A 17,411-nucleotide genomic window follows, 5' to 3' on the forward strand; every position below is an offset into this window, starting at 1 on the left:
GCGGGAGGCAGTCAGAGCCCCCAGCATGGGGGTAGGACAAGCCTGACAAAACTGCCAGCCTAGACATGCTCAGGTACATTAAGTCCATGTGCTTCCAGGGATGTATCATACTGCCCCCAACTACGGGAATGTCACCTGCAGAATAAAGAGCAGATGGTGCAAACAAACACAATTCATGGGGCTTGGGTCCCCCCTGGTGTTAGAGTTATTTGGCAGTAATTAGTCCTGGAACAGAGAGTTTCAGAAGTAAAGGAAACTTTTGCATTAAAAAAGATTAATTTTCCTAAAGACTCAGTGCTTTCCACTCCCAAGTTCTGCCTTGCTCCTGTATCCACCATGGATAAGCAAAGCCAGCTGGGGAGATGGTACTCACCAGCTTCCCAGAGCTCCACTATATGTTCTCATACTCTGCCTCCTACCCGACCCCACCACATCCCATTTTCTTCTCCTCCTTCCCCATCACAACCACACATGAGTTCCCTGAAGGGGACTTTGGTTTTAACCATTCTGAAAGCTCAAACACCGGATTTGCATCATAAAACAAGAAATCTGTGTAAATCCACATAATCTCTCCTCTCCTGAGGAATCAGTCCTAGGTTCCTGTCCCAGTTCATAGGAACTCCACACAGTGGGAGCACACAGGTCAACAGCTGCACACGAAAGGAGGCAGATGAGACTGTGGCAGAGGAGGACCACAGCTGGAGAGGGCTGCCTCTGCTGCAGAGAGCAGATCTCCAGGGACCAACGCTCTCCTCCCAGCCCTCACAGGCTGCTTCTTCAGCATTAATCACAATGCTGAAGGGGTTGATGCAATGATCTCTGCCATCACGGATGACTGGAACAATGCTAAATCGCTTTGCCTGCTCTGTTGCCTTGGCAAGGCTGCCAGGAGCAGCAGCTGTGGCAATTTCTCTGTCTCCTGTCAAGGCAGGGCCTTTCAGGAAAGGGATCATCATCCAAGATCATCTCCTGTTGTCTTGCCTCAGCGAGGCAGCCCACTGCACTGCAGCCTCCCACCCTACATGGGACACCACACAGGTAAAAAGAGCCTCTTTAAAACTTGTGTCTTTGTCATGTTGCTCACAGGGAGAGTAAGCCCTAACCTAGAGTGACCTGCTCTGCCCTGCCACAAGACTTGTGGTGACAGATCTTCCATGGATAACTTGGAGATCTCCTCATCCAGGTGGACATTCCCAACCCACCTTGATGGCTTTTTCTCTTGGGCCACCATTCACTTGAGTACTTGCCCTTCTGCAACAGGAACGTCCAGACAAGCTGTAAGCTTGTGGTTCACAGCCTTCTCACACATGTCCTCACCCACAATGAGTCCTGTCATGAAATCCTCTTGCAGAGAAGTCAAAGCAACAGAAATGGAGCAGGAGCAGCAGTGCCTGGTGCCCACAGCACATGGGGGCTCTCAGTCTCCTGAGCCAAGGTCTGAACTGCCCCTTCCAAACCTCAACCCTTTCCTTTTGCTCTATGGACTGCAGGCATCTCTAGTTGTTCTTCCACAGCCTGTCAGTCACCAGGACAAACTCAGGACATGTGTCACATTAATGGCCCCAGGAGGAAAATGGAGGAGTAGAATAAATACCCTCCCCGTCCCTTCCTACCTCCTTGAACAACCTTGTCTTTCTGCAACGCCCCCAGTTCCCAGGCTTCATGGAATATATTTCACGATGAGCTAAGCTCAGCCTCACACCATCCCTTCACAGCTGAGAAAGCCAAAAAGGGAAGCTGAAGAACCTAACCTTGCTGAACTTGCACAGATAAAGCCACCAGCAGCCCAGGGCAAAGCCGCGATGCAACCGCCTGATTCCCAGACAAAATAGTCCTTCCCACCCACAGGGACTTACTGTCAGGCTTATTGGCCTCATTTGGAAGGCAAGGAAGATCCAAAGAGGAAGATCAAGTGGGTTTCAGCCTGGTTTGCTGAGGAGGAATAGGGAAGATGATCACGACATCCATAAGCACATCTCAAATAAAACACGTTGGCAAATCTGATGTCAGAAAGCAAGTTTCCAGGACAGGAGGATCTTTCAAGCTATCAGCTAAGTGCAGCCAACAGTGGAGAAAGATTGTTTGAGCTCCTGCTCAGGGAAACCCTGACCTCAGGCTTGACTTGGGTGACAGGGATCCCAACCAGGCTCTCTGCTGTAGGACAGACACCCCTGAGCCACTGGTCACCTTTGCTCACTGCTCCTCCTGCTCCTTCTTCCCTTGCCCCAGGGACAGATATCCCCATGTTTTAAAAGCAAGCCAGGGTCCGGGACAAGTTCCTTCCTGAATGTTTATAAAAGAACAAGAGGCATTTCCCCACGGGCCTCCAGAAAGCCAGCTTCAAACCCCGACATCCAAGAGCTTGCATCTCTCTCCCCCAAAAAGCTGACAAAGGGCAAAGAGCCAACCTCACCCTGCGGGATGACAATTCCCCCCGGTGAGCTCGGCTAATGAAGCCCCTGGAGCTCGCAGCCACCGCAGCCGCCGGCGGTAACGACTCGCCCGAGGAAATCCCAGCGCACACAAAACAGCGCTGGCGGGCACACAGCAAAGGCACAGCCGGGCGGGCTGCCTGCAATGCGGGAGGAGCTGGGAACGCAGGGGAGGCGAGCAGGGGCTAAGGGAGGCGAAGGGAGGCACTGGGCAGATCCGTCAGGGCCAGCTCCAGGTGTCCCCGAGCCGCGACTCGCCACTTCAGCGGCCGCACGTGCCCGCACCTCTCCATCGGCCCTGCTGCGGGCGGGCACGGCGAGGCGAGGCGAGGGCTGCCTTTCCTCTGCAGCTCCCACTTCTCCTCCTCCCCGGCCCACCAGGGGCCCGGCACAGGTCCCAGGCGGCTCATTACCTTGGTCTGGAGAGCAGAGCGCCTGCTGAGTGTGCCGGGCGTGCGGGGAGCCAGTGGCTGGCGCTGCCAGCAGGGACACAAGCCGAGTGCCTCCAAAGCCGGGCTCTTCTGCCGGCAACCGAGGCAGCAGGGGAGGGGAGCAGCTGCTTTCAGCGACCTTTGCAGTCTGGCAAATGCTCCTCTGCCAACAAAGGATCGTGAGTTTGACTGTGCAGATCAATCAAGAGGAGAAATCAAAGCAGTTAGGCAAGGACAGACCCAGCCTGACTCTGCCCTTCCACAAGGATCCCATATGTTCCCAGATGTGCTCCATGAGCCGGTAATGCTCCAGAGATGCATCACACCATTCAGCTTTCCAGATCTTTCCCTCCTGGGGAGCCAACTCCCCATCTGCACCACTGCTCTGCTCTCCCAGGCACCCCAAACCATTCACTGCTCTGTGCAACACCATTGACCTCAGCACATCAGCCAAAGCTGCAGCCACCAGAGCTGCCCCAGATCCTCATTAGTGCCCTGAGACCTGGAGGTCATCCCTCCTCCTCCCAGTGCTGATGTCCCCCTCAGACTCTGGGTACCTGGAGGATGGGGAGGGCTTTGGGGGAGCATATCTACACCTCTGCCCCCATCTGCCCTTCCCCAAGCTGCCACAGCTTGCCACAGGCAGGAAGTGTACTCTGCCTGCTGCAGCGCTGTCCCAGAAAGGCTGCTGGGTCTTGGATAGCAAGAGGGGAGGAATTTGGACACTGGTCCTCTGCCCCAGGACACAGCAGAAAGCCAGAGCTGTGCCAATGCTATGGGTCCCAAAGTAGGTCCCACCAGGAGACACGGCTTTGCAGGGGAACAGGTGGGAGATGAAGGCAGTGGCTTCTTGGGGTGGCAGGACCTGGGCAGAACAAATGAACTTTGAACTTGGCACCTAGAGGTGCGTGTGAGAGAGGAGGAGGAAGATGCAGGAACAGAGAGGAGTCGATGGCTGTGCTCCTCCGCTGTGAGCCCACAACATCTGGCAGCCCCTGAAGCCACTTCTGCTTTGCTCATTCCTGAACTGCTCGGCAGAGAAGTTCCTGAGCAAGTCTTTCTCCACACTGACCTCTTGATAAGCTTTTGCCAGTTCACGGTCTGGTTACTGAATCGCTGGGAGGACCTTACCCCAAGCTGTGAATCCACACAGCGTGAAGAGCAGAGCAGCTGGCCCCAGCAGATGATAGATATCTACCTTCCTGCATGTCAAGGACCTGCCATCAGCTCCAGGCAGAAATAAACCCCAGAGTAAATGAGAGTAACCGGCCATCCAGTAGCAGGGAAAAAATGCAGGTGTCCACAATGGGAATGAGGCCATGGTTTCTGTCCCTGCAGCCTTTCCAGAGTGCCTTACAACCTTATGGAGTGGGAACAGAGCCCATCAGCAAATGCATGAAGCCAACAGGCAGCTGCAGAGAGGGCCACTCTGTCATCAGCTATGGCACATTCTCTTCATCCCCCAGGGCCATGACACCCCTTCAGGTTCCCTTTGAAAGGCAATAGCCCCCAGTGCCGTGCTGGGACTGGGGCTCCCAGACCAACCATTCTCCCAGCTGCCTTAGAGTTCCATCTTTGACCTTCAAGCAGCACCTTTGCCTTAGAGTCCATCTCACAGAGCCGTGAAGGGAAAGAGACACTGTAGCAACTTTAAATGCACCAGGAGATTTTTCTGGTTGGTGGTGTGTGGAATGGGCGAACACAAGCAGAAATTTCCAGGGGTCCTGTGATGCAAATGTGCCCATCCACAAGTTATCACTGTGATAAGCAGCCAGAGCCAGGAATGCAGAGCAGTTACTAACTTGCTCTCCCCACTGTACTCAGCTCTGCCACCCCTCTTCATCCCTTCGGGGTTGTTATAATTCCTCACATTAGCAGAAGATGCAGGTAAAACCATCTGTCTGTGAGTGAGCACCTGGTGGTCATTGTACAAGCCGCCAAAAAAAAAAATCATCCCAATTACTCCACGGTGACAGAAAGTCCCAGGCATCCTTCTGCTCTGAGCCTTTGAAATGTAAAGCCTCACTGTTTGGTGTCATTTAATTTGGAGCTCAGCCTCAGATCAGCAGAGCCTCACTGAGCTTTAGGAGGAAGCAGCCATGCAAAACACACATGTGCAAAATTCAGATGTCAGTGGCCTGGAAGACAAGCATACCCCAAGCCTCACCAGTGACTCCATTTTGTGGCTCCAGTGTCTCTCTTTTGCCATCCCAGTGCCAGAGGAGGCCGATTCTGTCCCAAAAGCTGTATGGAGACTCAGCTCCAAATCAGTCCTAGTTTCTCTCTGGTACCCAGGAGAGGTGACCTCCCATCATCATCTCCCCTCTTAGGAAGGTTTGTTCCTCTCCTCCATGCTGGAAGCACATCCTTTTAGGACTGCAGACCCAGCCTAGCAGACCTGGCAGGGCAGAGGCATCCTACCTAAGGGAGAGCTTATCTACAACAAATCCAGCAGAAATGCATCTGCTCAAGCCAGGCATGAGCCTCTGCCTCCTCACACTCACCACAGCACTGAGGAGCCCACGAAAGATGAATGTTGGGTGGGCTGGGGTTGGACTAAAGGCACTGGTCCATCAGCTGCTGATCTACTCTTGAGGGTAATGGGTACCTTCCATCTCTTACCAATACTGCATTGCACTAAATCCTGAGAGAAATCAGCTCAAGGGTGACAGAGGACAAGCACTGGCTCGTGCTCCCCAGGGAGCTTGGCCCCCTCTGTCCACTGTGGTCTGACAGCAGGGGAACAAACACCTGTCCTTGCTGCCATGCAATTGGAGAGGTGCCAGATGACCCACCCAGCACACTGGACACGAAAGTGAAGAGAACTGCCATGATCTGTCACTCACTCGGGATGGAGCAGGGGAAGCAGTACAGGAAGCTTGGACATCCCTGCCATGCTGCAGACCTCTATCAGCTGCCTCAGGGCAGTTATAGTCTGGAGCAACCCCTTCCAGCTTCAGGCGTGAGTGGTGGAGTTACAAACTGCCAACATTTGTGTTACAGGCTCTGATTTTCCCTGGTATGGCTGAAGCACAGGCTGGAATAAGCTGCCACATGCTGGGAAAAAAAAGGCACAAAAGGACTCCTGGAGCTGAGGGTTCACGGGCACCCCCCCAAAAGACTGCAAGCCAATAATTAAGCATAGTTCAACCTTCCTCTTTCAAGGAGCTCATAGACCAGTCTGCAAGCTGCTCTGGAGCCCTGCAACAGCTGAGGCAGCTGGATACCATGAAGATTAACCCAGTCCTGGCAAATCCAGACGAGTTCAGAAGGCCAGGATTTGGCAGCCTGTTGGGACAACACAAGTTGTCCTGACAATAAACAGCCAGTGGGTGTTTGCTCCTCAAAGCAGGATGGGATGTACTGGCTGTATGTAGGTCTGAACTGAACCACTGCACCTTTCCATACCCTGCACCCACTCCCCAAAGGTTGTGAGTCCCCCTACAGGTCCAGGCGGAGCAACAGCCACCAGGCAACAGCACAAAGAGAGGAAAAGCACATGCTGAGCCTCCCCAAGATGTGAGCAGCTCCACAGACCTCCACACCTGTCATGGTCATGAGGCTCTGGACGCCTCCAGCCTGCTGCCTCTGCCCAGGGCCACCAGCACACAGCAGCATCAACTCCAACAGCATCCACAGGGCAGCAGCTGCTGCAGGCGGGCAGAGATGACACGGGTTTGTGTGTGTGTGTATCTCCCTGTCAAACAAAGAGACCCCAAGAGACTTTCAGTGTGACCCTTTCCTTCAGAGCAAACAGCTGGGCTCAGCCACCTCACTGGTGCCCCAGCCACCGGTGCAGCCCCAAAGCTGTGCCTTGCCTACAGCACACACGCTCTAGGCATGAGGAGGAGCAAGAACTGATGTTGTTCTTTCGTCCCTGTGATCCGATCACCACCCAACCTCGTGATTCATCCATCCATATTTTGACTCGGTGCAGAAGAGAAATGTTTTCACTCTCCTGCCCTCCTCAAAGCAGGGCCTTTCCTACCATTTTATACATAACTAGAATCGAGAAAGTGCAAGTTAGTCACGGCACAATGGTCCCTTTTCTGGAGGTAAAAATGCCGCTGCTTTCAAATGTATTATCTACCTGCTCCACAGGTTTCAAAGTGGGAGCTTCACAGCCAGGGAAACTGGGCCAACAGCATTTGTTGGAAAAGAGCAATATTTCTGTGAAGCTGTTCCGCATTTGATTGGGTTAATTTTGCTGTTTCTTAAGCCTGGCACAGCTGGCAAGGTCTGGCTCAGAGGGCTATGGGGAAGAACCTGTCCAGACAAAACTCATTAAGACCCAGCTAAATAATTACAGAGAGGCAAATCAATCTCATCCTTGAGTTAATTGACTAGCTGTCAAGAAGGGAAGACCCCAAGGTTCAGGACACTGTCGCTGCTGGAAAGAGCTGGACACGTCTCCAATGCCTGACAAAGAAAACCTTTTGAACTGACTGCATCCTCTGGGATTCTCTATAAATACATCTGGGGAGAGCATATGAATAGATCAAGTCGATAAAGAGATCTGACAGAAAAGTACTGTGGTATTTTACTCTCCCCCCTTGCCCAAGGCAAACCATTTCATTTCTTTCTCTTCCTTGGACACCCATATGAAATATCCCTGGCTTCTCCCGTGATCATTAATCCTCACTGCAAAGGAGAGGGGGAAGCAAATCTTTTGTCTGAGAAGATTCATCTCTGTGATAATTTTGCAAGGGTGAGCAAGTCATTACAAGGCTGCTCTCCCAGCTTTCCAAAGCAGCAGCTCAGGAGGGTGAGGTGGCTTCCTACTCCCTCCTGGGACGAAAATGCCCCCAACCAGGACCACTGATTGACAGCCAACACTGGTCCAGGCTTTTGGTTGTTGGGCCATCAGGGATGCCCACACAGTTTGGCATGCATAGGAGGGCAGGCACTTGAAGTTCACTCTTCTTCCAGGAGCTGCCTTTGGAAACGCTCCTGAAAAAGGAGCTGGGATGGCAATAGGATCAAAATGCTGGATGTCACAGGAAAGCACCCATTGAGGCAGAGACCTGGGGCTGAGCTGCCAGATGGAGCAGCCTTGCCAGGGATGTGATGGAAGCCCCATCACCACAGGCTTTCAAGATGTAATTGGGTGCTAGATAACCACGCTCCCTTTCCCATGAATGGTTGTACCAGACTCTCTTTCCAGGTCCCTTCCAACCTGGCCTGTTCCCATTTTGTAATCAGTTAGAACTGGGAGGCCAAGTGGCAGGAGCCTGCATCCCACAGCAGCTGCTTCCCTGGAACCAGGACTCTCCTGCCTGCTGCTGGGACAGACTCTTGCACAGAGTCAACAAGAAGTTGAGGAAAACCCGGGTAATTTCACACATGCTACAAGCTGCAGAGGCAGGGAAGGAGCCTTTTAACTACCAAAGCTCAAAGTTGGTCAGCAAACCTTTCCTGCTCAAAGCAGCAATGCTGTCAGAGCTGCAGTTTTACACTTGCCCCTGTGCAATAGCTGAATAGCAGAGCCAAAACAGAAGCTGCACAGTTTGCTTGCAAGAGGAAAGGTGTGTGCAGGCACAAGGCAGCAGAACTGCAGGAATGGCACCAGCACAGGCTGGGAAACCAGCACACACTGACTGGTGCACACTGGCGTGCCTGGCACAGGTCAGTCCTGTCAGCACTGAACACGAAGCACGGGCAGTGCGAATTCACTGCCCACCTGCAAGGACCAGGGAGAAGTTGACAGCAGAGGAGCTGCCTGGGGCTGCCACATTCCTCTGGGGAAACAGGGAAGTGGGGATGCCTGCTGCGAGTGGCAGGAGATGTGACGCAGAGCTCCCCGTATGTTCCATCAGCTGCGCGGGAGGAGCGCGTTCCCTGCAGACACAGGTTAAACGGACCCGTTCCGCTGACCAAGCCCACCCCGCTCCCAAGGTCCCCACGGCACTGAACGACATTGCCCACCACACTCCCTTCCACCTGGCTCAGCTCCCAGCCTGACGTCGTGGGCATTCTGCCCTCCCCACGCTGAAGGCGAGGTCATTCTCGCTTGCAGGACTGAAACATCTTTGGATTTTGCTAAAAATATTTAGTTACTAAAAGTCGCTGTGAATGCACGAGCTGATGTGATGTGACATCCAGCTGGGGGGTGCCAACCAGCAGTGAGCAGGCGGCCTCGCTGCAGAGAGCCCACTGAAAACCAGCTGTCAGTGCAGGTCAGCGAGAGATGAACGTGCCCGCAAAGGCACGGACACCTCGGGGTCCCTCTCTGCTTCCTGCCGCTGCGTGTCACTTTTTGGACAGGCTCGAGCTGGAGCACCATGGTGCCCACGCCTGCTCCTCCTGCCCAGCCCAAGATCCAGAGCTTCACTGGCTCCTGGCAGAGAGCACACACCAGCCAAGGGCGTTCTCTGGTGCTTGTCCTCAACATCAACCAGGCTGGTGGACAACCAGGAATGGTCCATGAACAGTGCACGAGCTACAAGTGACATGACCTACAGCCCAGCTTTTCCTGGACTCTGTATCCTTACTCCAAACACCTGACAGCCCAAGGCCCATTGGCCTGTCAACCTATCAACTCTGGTCTCGTCCTTGCCATCAACACAAGATGGACACATCAAATCCTCTATGACTCTCTAGGATTTTTTTCCCCCTGTTATTATTTCATGTGTGAGGATCACTTACCAGCAGTGTCAGGTAACCTCCTGTCTTCTTGGGAACCCTACAGACCTACACCCAAGAGCACATGGGCTTAAACTGAAGGTCATCCCACCCAGCCAGGCAGCCGAGCCACCACCCCTATCCCCAGCACCCTCCCACAGTCACACTGGGGCATGGGAAGAAGGCATGAGAAGGATTGAGGGCTGCAGAAAGACACTGGCATATTCTGCAGGGTGACCCATTGATGCAAAGAGGAAGAACATAAACTGGATGAGTCTTGCCAGACCCACATGATGAGACACTGAGGGCAGCAAAGTCCCAGGTTAGTGGTGATACGTTCTGGATAGAGGTATCCTGCTCCTCCTTCTCTCTAGAGATATGGACATATGGCTTTGAGTGGCCCTGGCTCAGCACAGGCTCCACCTCAGGCAGTAGTCTTCAGCCTCTGGTCCACAGAGCTTGCAGGAGAGCAAAGGAGTTCATAAGGAAAAATGAAGCTGTGACTCAGGAACACAGGACTAGACATCTGTTAGTAATTCCTAGACCTCTGGAGGAAAATTCAGGCAGGAGTTGATTGGCTGAAGCTGCCACTGTGATCAGCTCTCACGCACGTGCAGACTGAAGCCTGAGCTGCTCACACACGACAAGCTGGCATTTAAAAATGCTTCATGCACAGAGCCTGAAATAAATAAACTAAATCATCTAGGAGAAAGAATTTAAGTGGAAAAACGTCCCAATAATTGAGCCATTTTTGCAAATGTTTTATCTGCTCCCAACCCCCAACCCCAGCCTCCCAACACGGCAAAGCAAAAGGATGGCCTTTAAAACACAAACCACCTGGGATGGGAACACAGCTCCACAGACCTTCATTTAAAACAGCTGGGAGAAAAGGATTTTCAACAGATCTGAGCAAAGGCAGCGGGCTCAGCAGCATAGCCAGGAGAGCCAGAGGGGAAAGATGAGTGCAGCCTCACAAGGGCACTGAGGCTCAGCTGCCATAAAGAACCACTTAGGCTCCCAGCTGCCCCCAGACAGAAAGGCATCCACGTTACAGAGCTGTTTGGGACACTAGGTAGGGGAGCAGAGTCTGAAGGATGGCACACATCCCAGATAGGTCAGCCAGGGAAAACCTCAGCAGCACCAGTGAGAAGGGAGGAGTGTTCACTGAGTATTTCTGTACTGAATTTGGGACAAAGTCAGACGACGTGGGCAGAGCATACGGGTGAAATGTTTGCTCTTCCATGACAAGATAAAATACATGGCTCACAGGCCCATTTTAACATGCTGAAGTCCCTGCTGACAAGCTGTCCACATGTCAAAGGGTGATCTCTGGCCAGCTGGAGATACTAAAACATCCCAGGAGAGACAGCAGCCTGTACCTGCCAACATTCAGTGGGTAAATAGCTGACTTGAACAAGCACAGACTGGCCAGGCAAAGACAGCCAAGGCAAAGTATACGGATGGCTGCAACTGGGCCAGATCACCAGGAAGCAAAGGAGATCAGCATAATTAATGCCAACCACTCGTTTACAGCTGTCAGATCCTGTTGGCAAATATGATTTATTTTTGTGGGGAGGGCGGGCTTGACTGATAAAACAAACCAGCACTCGTGCCATTCAATCAAGCTCAGAGAAGACGTAGGACTTGGCATCATTTCCCATCTTTAATCGAGGAACTACAACTCCATCAAAGGGCAGAGGCACATGTTTGAAGTTGCTATTAGCTGGCTCAGAACAAACCCAGGACTGGGGGTCTGTGGCAGGGGCCAAGATCTCCACCAGAGATTCATGTGCCACAGCAGTATGACCATTGCTGAAATAAAGCATCTGTTTGAGCTACTGACAAGTCACAGAACTTTCTAAGTACAAAACAGGTCTAAACAAGAAACCAGAAATTAAGGCCAGAAAATATGGAAAGCACTAGAAAACACGGCAACTTTTCAAGCTTTGTATATTTAGCTTAGCAAAGAGAGAGGCCAGAGGTGACCTCATCCTAAACTGCCATAGCTGACAAGGGAGCAAAGCCTGCTCCAAGCTAATGGCCCAAGGAATAACACATTTCCCTGGCTGTAAACAGGAACAAGCCATGTCTTTCTAGCACCTTGTGGAGCTCCTTTTATGGAGAGCTGAGGTGTGGAGGAACACGACAGCGTCTGTCAAGCAGGAGCCAACCTGATAGTCTCCCAAATCTTTCCTAGCATCACTCAGCCACTGCTGCCTGAGATCTGCACTGCAAAGGGATGATTCACAAGCCCATGGAAGTGGGATACTTGTGATTACAGAGCCCAGGGGGAGGAAAAAACCTGGGAGTTTTGCTGAAGTTGAAGGACACCTTTACAAGACCATCTAAAGACATAAAACCCCAGTTTTCCAAGTTAGGCAGAGTCAGAGCTTGAGGTCAGTCAGCTGGTGCTCTGGAGGGTGCAAGGCAGCCAGGATGTTACTGGCATCCCTCCACTTCCACATCCTCCTTGGATGAAGAGAGCACAAAATTGACCCAAAAAACCCACAGAAAGAGGACAGGTTGAACGAGGCACTTCTAGGGCTGCAGTGGGAGACACCTGGCAGCTCTGCCTTGGATGCAATTAGCCACCTCTCCAGCTGCCAGAGGAGATCAACAGCCAGGAGGTCTAAGCCCACCCACCCAGCAGTGCCCACTAGATGCCAGAAAGGATGCAGAGAGATGCAGGGACACACAGCCCACCACAGAAAGCCCAGTATACCTAAACCAGAAGAAACACTCCTTGAAATGGCAGGAGGGGAATAACCCACTCCCAGAGCTGTCAGAAAGGGTCCCTGCCAGAGAAGAGCTTTCTCCTTTGCTCCCAGGAGTTGGGAGTGCCAGGTCTGACAGGCAGCTGTGTTGTGGGCCAGGAATGCACATCCCAGGAAAGCAGGGCACACCTGCCTGGAGGCAGGGAGAAGCAACATCAGAGGTTATTAGAGAAGAAATGCTTTTAAGGGACACTAAATAACCCCAGCCTATGCCTTAAATAACCCATGTTCAGAGTAATGAGCCAGCAGCCTCTCCTGGGCTCCTCAGAAGGTGATTCTAGACAGTAAGTCACTGCCAGCCTGCCATCCCTGGGGAAGGATGTCCTCTTACCTGCCAAGGATGGCTGCAGCCATTTCCCCACAGCTCCCAAAAGCCATGCCTGCACCCAGAGTCTCAGGGAAACGCCAGCTCCTGAGCTCACAAGAGCCAGGGGGGCAAAGATGTATGCTGCAAGGACAGCCTGGACATGAGACCTCCTGCTCCATGCCAGCCCACCTCCCTTCCACCCTTAATGAAAGGAGACTCATTATTATTAAAAGAATTCTCTTCGTAAATTATTGTTCAAAATTTGTTTTTAACTTTTCCTGTCCCTCCAAAGCAGCAGCAGACTGGGAAACACAAAGTCAAGACTGCTGAAAGCCAGCACCACTGCACCCTCACTGCTTGGGAAACATGAGCCACAAGCATTCCTGGTTAACTTCTGCACAGCACCAGCAAGCCCAGAGGGAGCCACACATCTCATCCACATCCACCAACCTTCAGGACTAGATGTCCCCAAGCTAACCTCATGGGAAGCCGTGGGAAGGCTTCTTTCAACTCTGCCCCAGACTTCCCCACCACCTCTCACTGTCCTCTTTCCTCAGCTGGACCCCAAACCCTCAGCTCCTTTGCCCTACACGCCCACCTCCAGGCCCCTTCTCCTCCCATTCCTCTTCTCTATTTTTCAGCCTCTCCAAAGCTTTCTCTGCCCTCCCTCCCCACCTTGCAACCCTCTTTGGCCTCCTTCAGCTCCCTCTCCATCTCCTGCTCTCCCACAACTTCTTTCTAGGACTAGGCAGCCATGTCATCCTCCCCCCACTTCCTCTAATTCCCTCTCTCCATGGGAGCCAGCATTTCAACCCTGCCACTGAGTCCCCCTTTCATGCCTCATGGCTTTTGCCATCCCACCTGCTGGGATGGGAGACCTGTGGGGGACCTGCTCTTGGCAGGCCTGACCCCCAGCTCTCATTAACAGCACCCTTCCCAAAGCAGGCACACAGGAAATAAATAAATAAATAAATAAATAAATAAAGCAAATCTGTCTCGCTACTCTCTCGGGTTGCTTAAGGGAGTTAGGCTCTGGGGGTGGGATGAAGGATGCTATTTGGAGAAGCTGTCTCCATGGCAACCCCCATTCCCACCACCGAGCGGGCACAGGTCACCTGTTTCCATGAAAGTTTCCCCCTTCCCTCCCAATCCCTCCACCCCAGGAAATGCCAGAACAGCCGCAGGGGTGCAGACAGTCCAGTCCGAGGGAGAAGCAGCAACGACACGAGAGAAGCAGCAGGGATGCTGCTGGCACGGCTGCAAACAGCCTCCCAAGTCCCCTGTGAAGAAAGAGACTCACACTGAGAAAGGCAGGGCATCCCCCGCAGTGCAGTGTGCAGGGAGCAGCAGCACCCACTCCCCTCTGCCCCACCTGGCATGGCAAATCCACCCTCTCCCTGCCTGTGTCCCCACGGTCATTGCCAGATGGGCAGGGGGGCCCTGCTCTGCTGCAGGACATTTGGACAGACGCAGGCACCCTGACCCACGTGCTGCTGGGACTGGGGCAGAGATCAAAATGTGTCCCCTCCCTCTGCACATGGCTGTGGGCGCTGCGCTTCCGTTTGATTTCAGTTATTTTAATTCGAAATCGGCCGCTCCCATTAAACACTCCCAGGTGCTCCCAGAATGACCCACGGTTCCCTTTTTAGCTCTAATAACTCCATCTCTCATGCGACAGATGCGCTGCCGGGACCTTTCCCCAACTCAGGCAACGTCAGCCCGGTGTCTCCGAGCACTCCCGCGGCCAACCTGATGCTCCCGCCCGCGCCAGCCCCCTCCGTGCACGCCCGCGCGTCCGCCACAGGGCTGGCAGCAGCGCCCGATGCCCCCGCAGCAAAACAGCCGGCACAGCTCCAGGAGGAGACACAGAGGATGGAGTGAGAGGATGAGAACAGGGAACTGCTTCTGCTCTCCAGATCGGGGGGAAGCAGCAGTGGTGGTGTCACCTACTGCCAGTGTTAATGCATCTTCCACCAGTAGCAGCGGGCAGCTCCCTGCGGCTGGGGTGGACAAGAGGGTCGGCAAAGAGGCCCCAGCTGAAGTTCCAAGATTGGCACCCAGGCAGCCATCCTGCAGCACAGCGCAGGCTGGAGGGATTCACACGGTTCCTCCACAAGGCTGGGAGTTTCGCCAGGAAAAGCAAGCTTATAAATAGTGTGTTTCAACACGAACCAACGAAAGCGTCAGAACTCGACAGTCAGATAAGCTAAGGGCTGAGCACCGGCCCCTCCACAGCATCCGCCCCCACTGGGAAGGACAGTCCCTTCCCTCCATCATCCAGCTGGCTGGGACCTTCCTTGCTCTCTGGAAAGCCTGCATCTGGAGGTATCTGTGTCAGATATGCCGCTTAGGAACACCCTTGCCACGGCTGCTCTGGTTGCCAGAGCAAGGCAGCAGAGCTGGCTTCAAAAAGACCACAAGCAGCAGGGGTGGCCACTCAGGGGCAAGGGCAAACACAGCAAACAGCAGCCAGCTGCCAGCCAGGGCCAAGAGCAGCAAATTTCAATGTATTGCTTGAAAAGAAGTTTTCATAAGCCCACAGGCCAGAAAGTTTCTAACTTCTCCTCCTGTCCCTGAAGAAGACAGCTGCCTCACCAGTGAGGCTGGCACTCAAAACAGAAGTTCCATGGCATGAAGCATTACACTGAAGGGCCCATACCTGCCAGATCCTAACAACAAGAAAGAGACTCAAGGGGAAAATCAGCTTTTATCTCTGCTTTAAGGAGAAAAGCAGCAAGTTATTAGATGAGAACTTGCTTCTCATAAACACAAAACAGCAGAAAAGACACCCCTGTGCCCACAAAGCGAATGGAAGGACATCCCTGCTGGGGAACTACCTGCCAGATTGCAAAAGGAAGAGATCTTGATGGTGGTGCCCAAGGGAAGGCATCAAGAGATGACATGTCAGAGCAGCCCCATCAGCTGTCAGGAAGAGAAGCCTCTGACAGCCCACTGAACACATGCAACGCTCCTCACGCCACACTCGCTAACCTTGATGTAAGTGTCAAGGGCTGGGTGGACACGGTTGACTGCCAGATGGATGGACAGCGGCGTAGTGAACGGGAAGGTGGCCATGACCACGTGGCTGGGAGCAGGGAAGCTGAAGATCTTAAAGCCATACTTCTGGAACCGTTGGATCTGCTCTTCCGATGGCTTTGCGTCTCCCTCGCTCAGGATGCGGCCTATGGCGAAGCGGCACTTCTCTGGAGACACCTGATTGAAGGGGACAGACAGACAGGGTCAGAAGAAGGCAGAGGCTTGAAACTGGCCAAAACCTCAATCTGCTGATCATGGAGGCAGGAGATGGCCATAAAACAGTAAAAGCAATGGCCCAGCATGACTGGGCACACCAAGGCAGGTGCCCAGTCCTAACCCAGGCTGATCCAGGCCTAAATCATCTACACTCCTCCCAGCCTAAATGCACAGCCCAGTGGGGAAGGTGCTGCTCCTCTCCTTGGAGGGTAGAGGGACTTGCAGCAGAGAAGCTAAACCCCACCAAGCGGCTCATTCAAACATGTCACAGGTGACAGTCACTGCAGGAAATGTCTCCTGATCCTGCATCAGAGACTCCACTGTCACCAAGTGGTCACTGCCATCCCCTTTTGCTGGACACCCCTGCAAATCATGGAGGGGGCTTAGAGATGGGATCACAGCTTGCCTGGTTTGCCTCCACCCCACCCCCGAGGAAGTCACCTGGCAGCCATGACCAAGCAGCATGGGCCACTGGCACTAAGCTGGAGAGAAATCCAGAGGCTGCTGGGTCCAAAGTAGGCACACTCAGTATGGTAGTTTTGGGGTGGGGAAACTGAGGCAGGTAAGACTTGCATGCAGTCACCCAGCTGTTTGTAGTAACACAAAGAGAAAAACATTCACTTCTATCCTGAACCCCAACAACATACAAAACCTAAAAGATGCTCTCCTTACAAATTTGAGGATGCTTCCCATGGGTTGCAGGGCTCTCAGCCCAGCAAGTGGGGTGCTCAAACCCCTGCTACCAGCACAATGAAGGCCCACGGCACTCCAGCCATCTCCACACCAAAGCTGACCCAGGCCAAAACTTTGATTTCTAGTTTTTAACAGAATCCCACCACTCGAGTTCAAGCTTACCCACAGCCCTGGGCAGGAATGTGGGAGGGGGCAGGACAACCCAGCCACTTTCCCTGATACAACCTAAAGGCACAAAGGTGTCACAAAACTCTCACAGGGACGATGTGAAGCAGAGAGAGGATGCACCAAGGCCAGCGTTTTACTGGTTCCCATGCCCATGCAACGCCACAAGGGGATCTGTGCTCCCTTATCTCATCCCTAACTTTGCTGCACTAAAGCTCACCAAAGCTGCCTCCTGCAGTGTAACTTCTCTCTCCACACTCCTTGCCCTGCCTTTCCCTTAAACACTTTTTGATGTCGCACGGCGGGACCGTTCCGGAAGGGGAACACAAGCAGCTGTAAATGGAAGGAAGAAAGCAGCCTGTGGAGCAGCATCCATCAGGCTGGGGACACGTCTCATGGCTCGCTCTTGCCCTCCTGCGCTGCAAGAGGGAGCTGCACACAGGCCTGCGCCCAGCATCCATCACTGCTCCGGGCAGGAAAGGAGAAGCAGATCCACCCCAAAGACAGCAAGAGGCAGCCGTAAATGGCATCCCTGGGAAAAGAGCCAGATGAAACAAGGAGATATGGAAATCTCGATTAAATTCCTTTAAACATTCAATCTCCATTTATGTCCTGAGCAAAGACAGTTCAACCCCAGCCCCAGAGCAACTGTTGGAAGGACTGGAGCGGGCAGCAATGCTAGGCCAGGAATGTTTGCTTCCTCCCTTCTCCTTTCCTTTTCACAGCAAGTAGCCCC

General features: G+C 53.2%; 1 protein-coding gene across 2 annotated transcripts in view; it reads right to left on the reverse strand.

Annotated features, from left to right (window-relative positions):
- The window catches only part of TEX264 (testis expressed 264, ER-phagy receptor), a 39,827-nt gene that overhangs the window by 15,832 nt on the left and 6,584 nt on the right, over nt 1-17,411 (reverse strand). For both annotated transcript variants that reach the window (XM_039559002.1, XM_039559001.1), the window contains exon 4: nt 15,557-15,778. In XM_039559002.1, the coding sequence (XP_039414936.1) occupies nt 15,557-15,778 (222 nt within the window). The remainder of the gene's footprint in view (nt 1-15,556; nt 15,779-17,411) is intronic.

This window comes from Corvus cornix, chromosome 12 (genome assembly GCF_000738735.6).
Source record: "Corvus cornix cornix isolate S_Up_H32 chromosome 12, ASM73873v5, whole genome shotgun sequence".
NCBI classification, from domain to species: domain Eukaryota; kingdom Metazoa; phylum Chordata; class Aves; order Passeriformes; family Corvidae; genus Corvus; species Corvus cornix.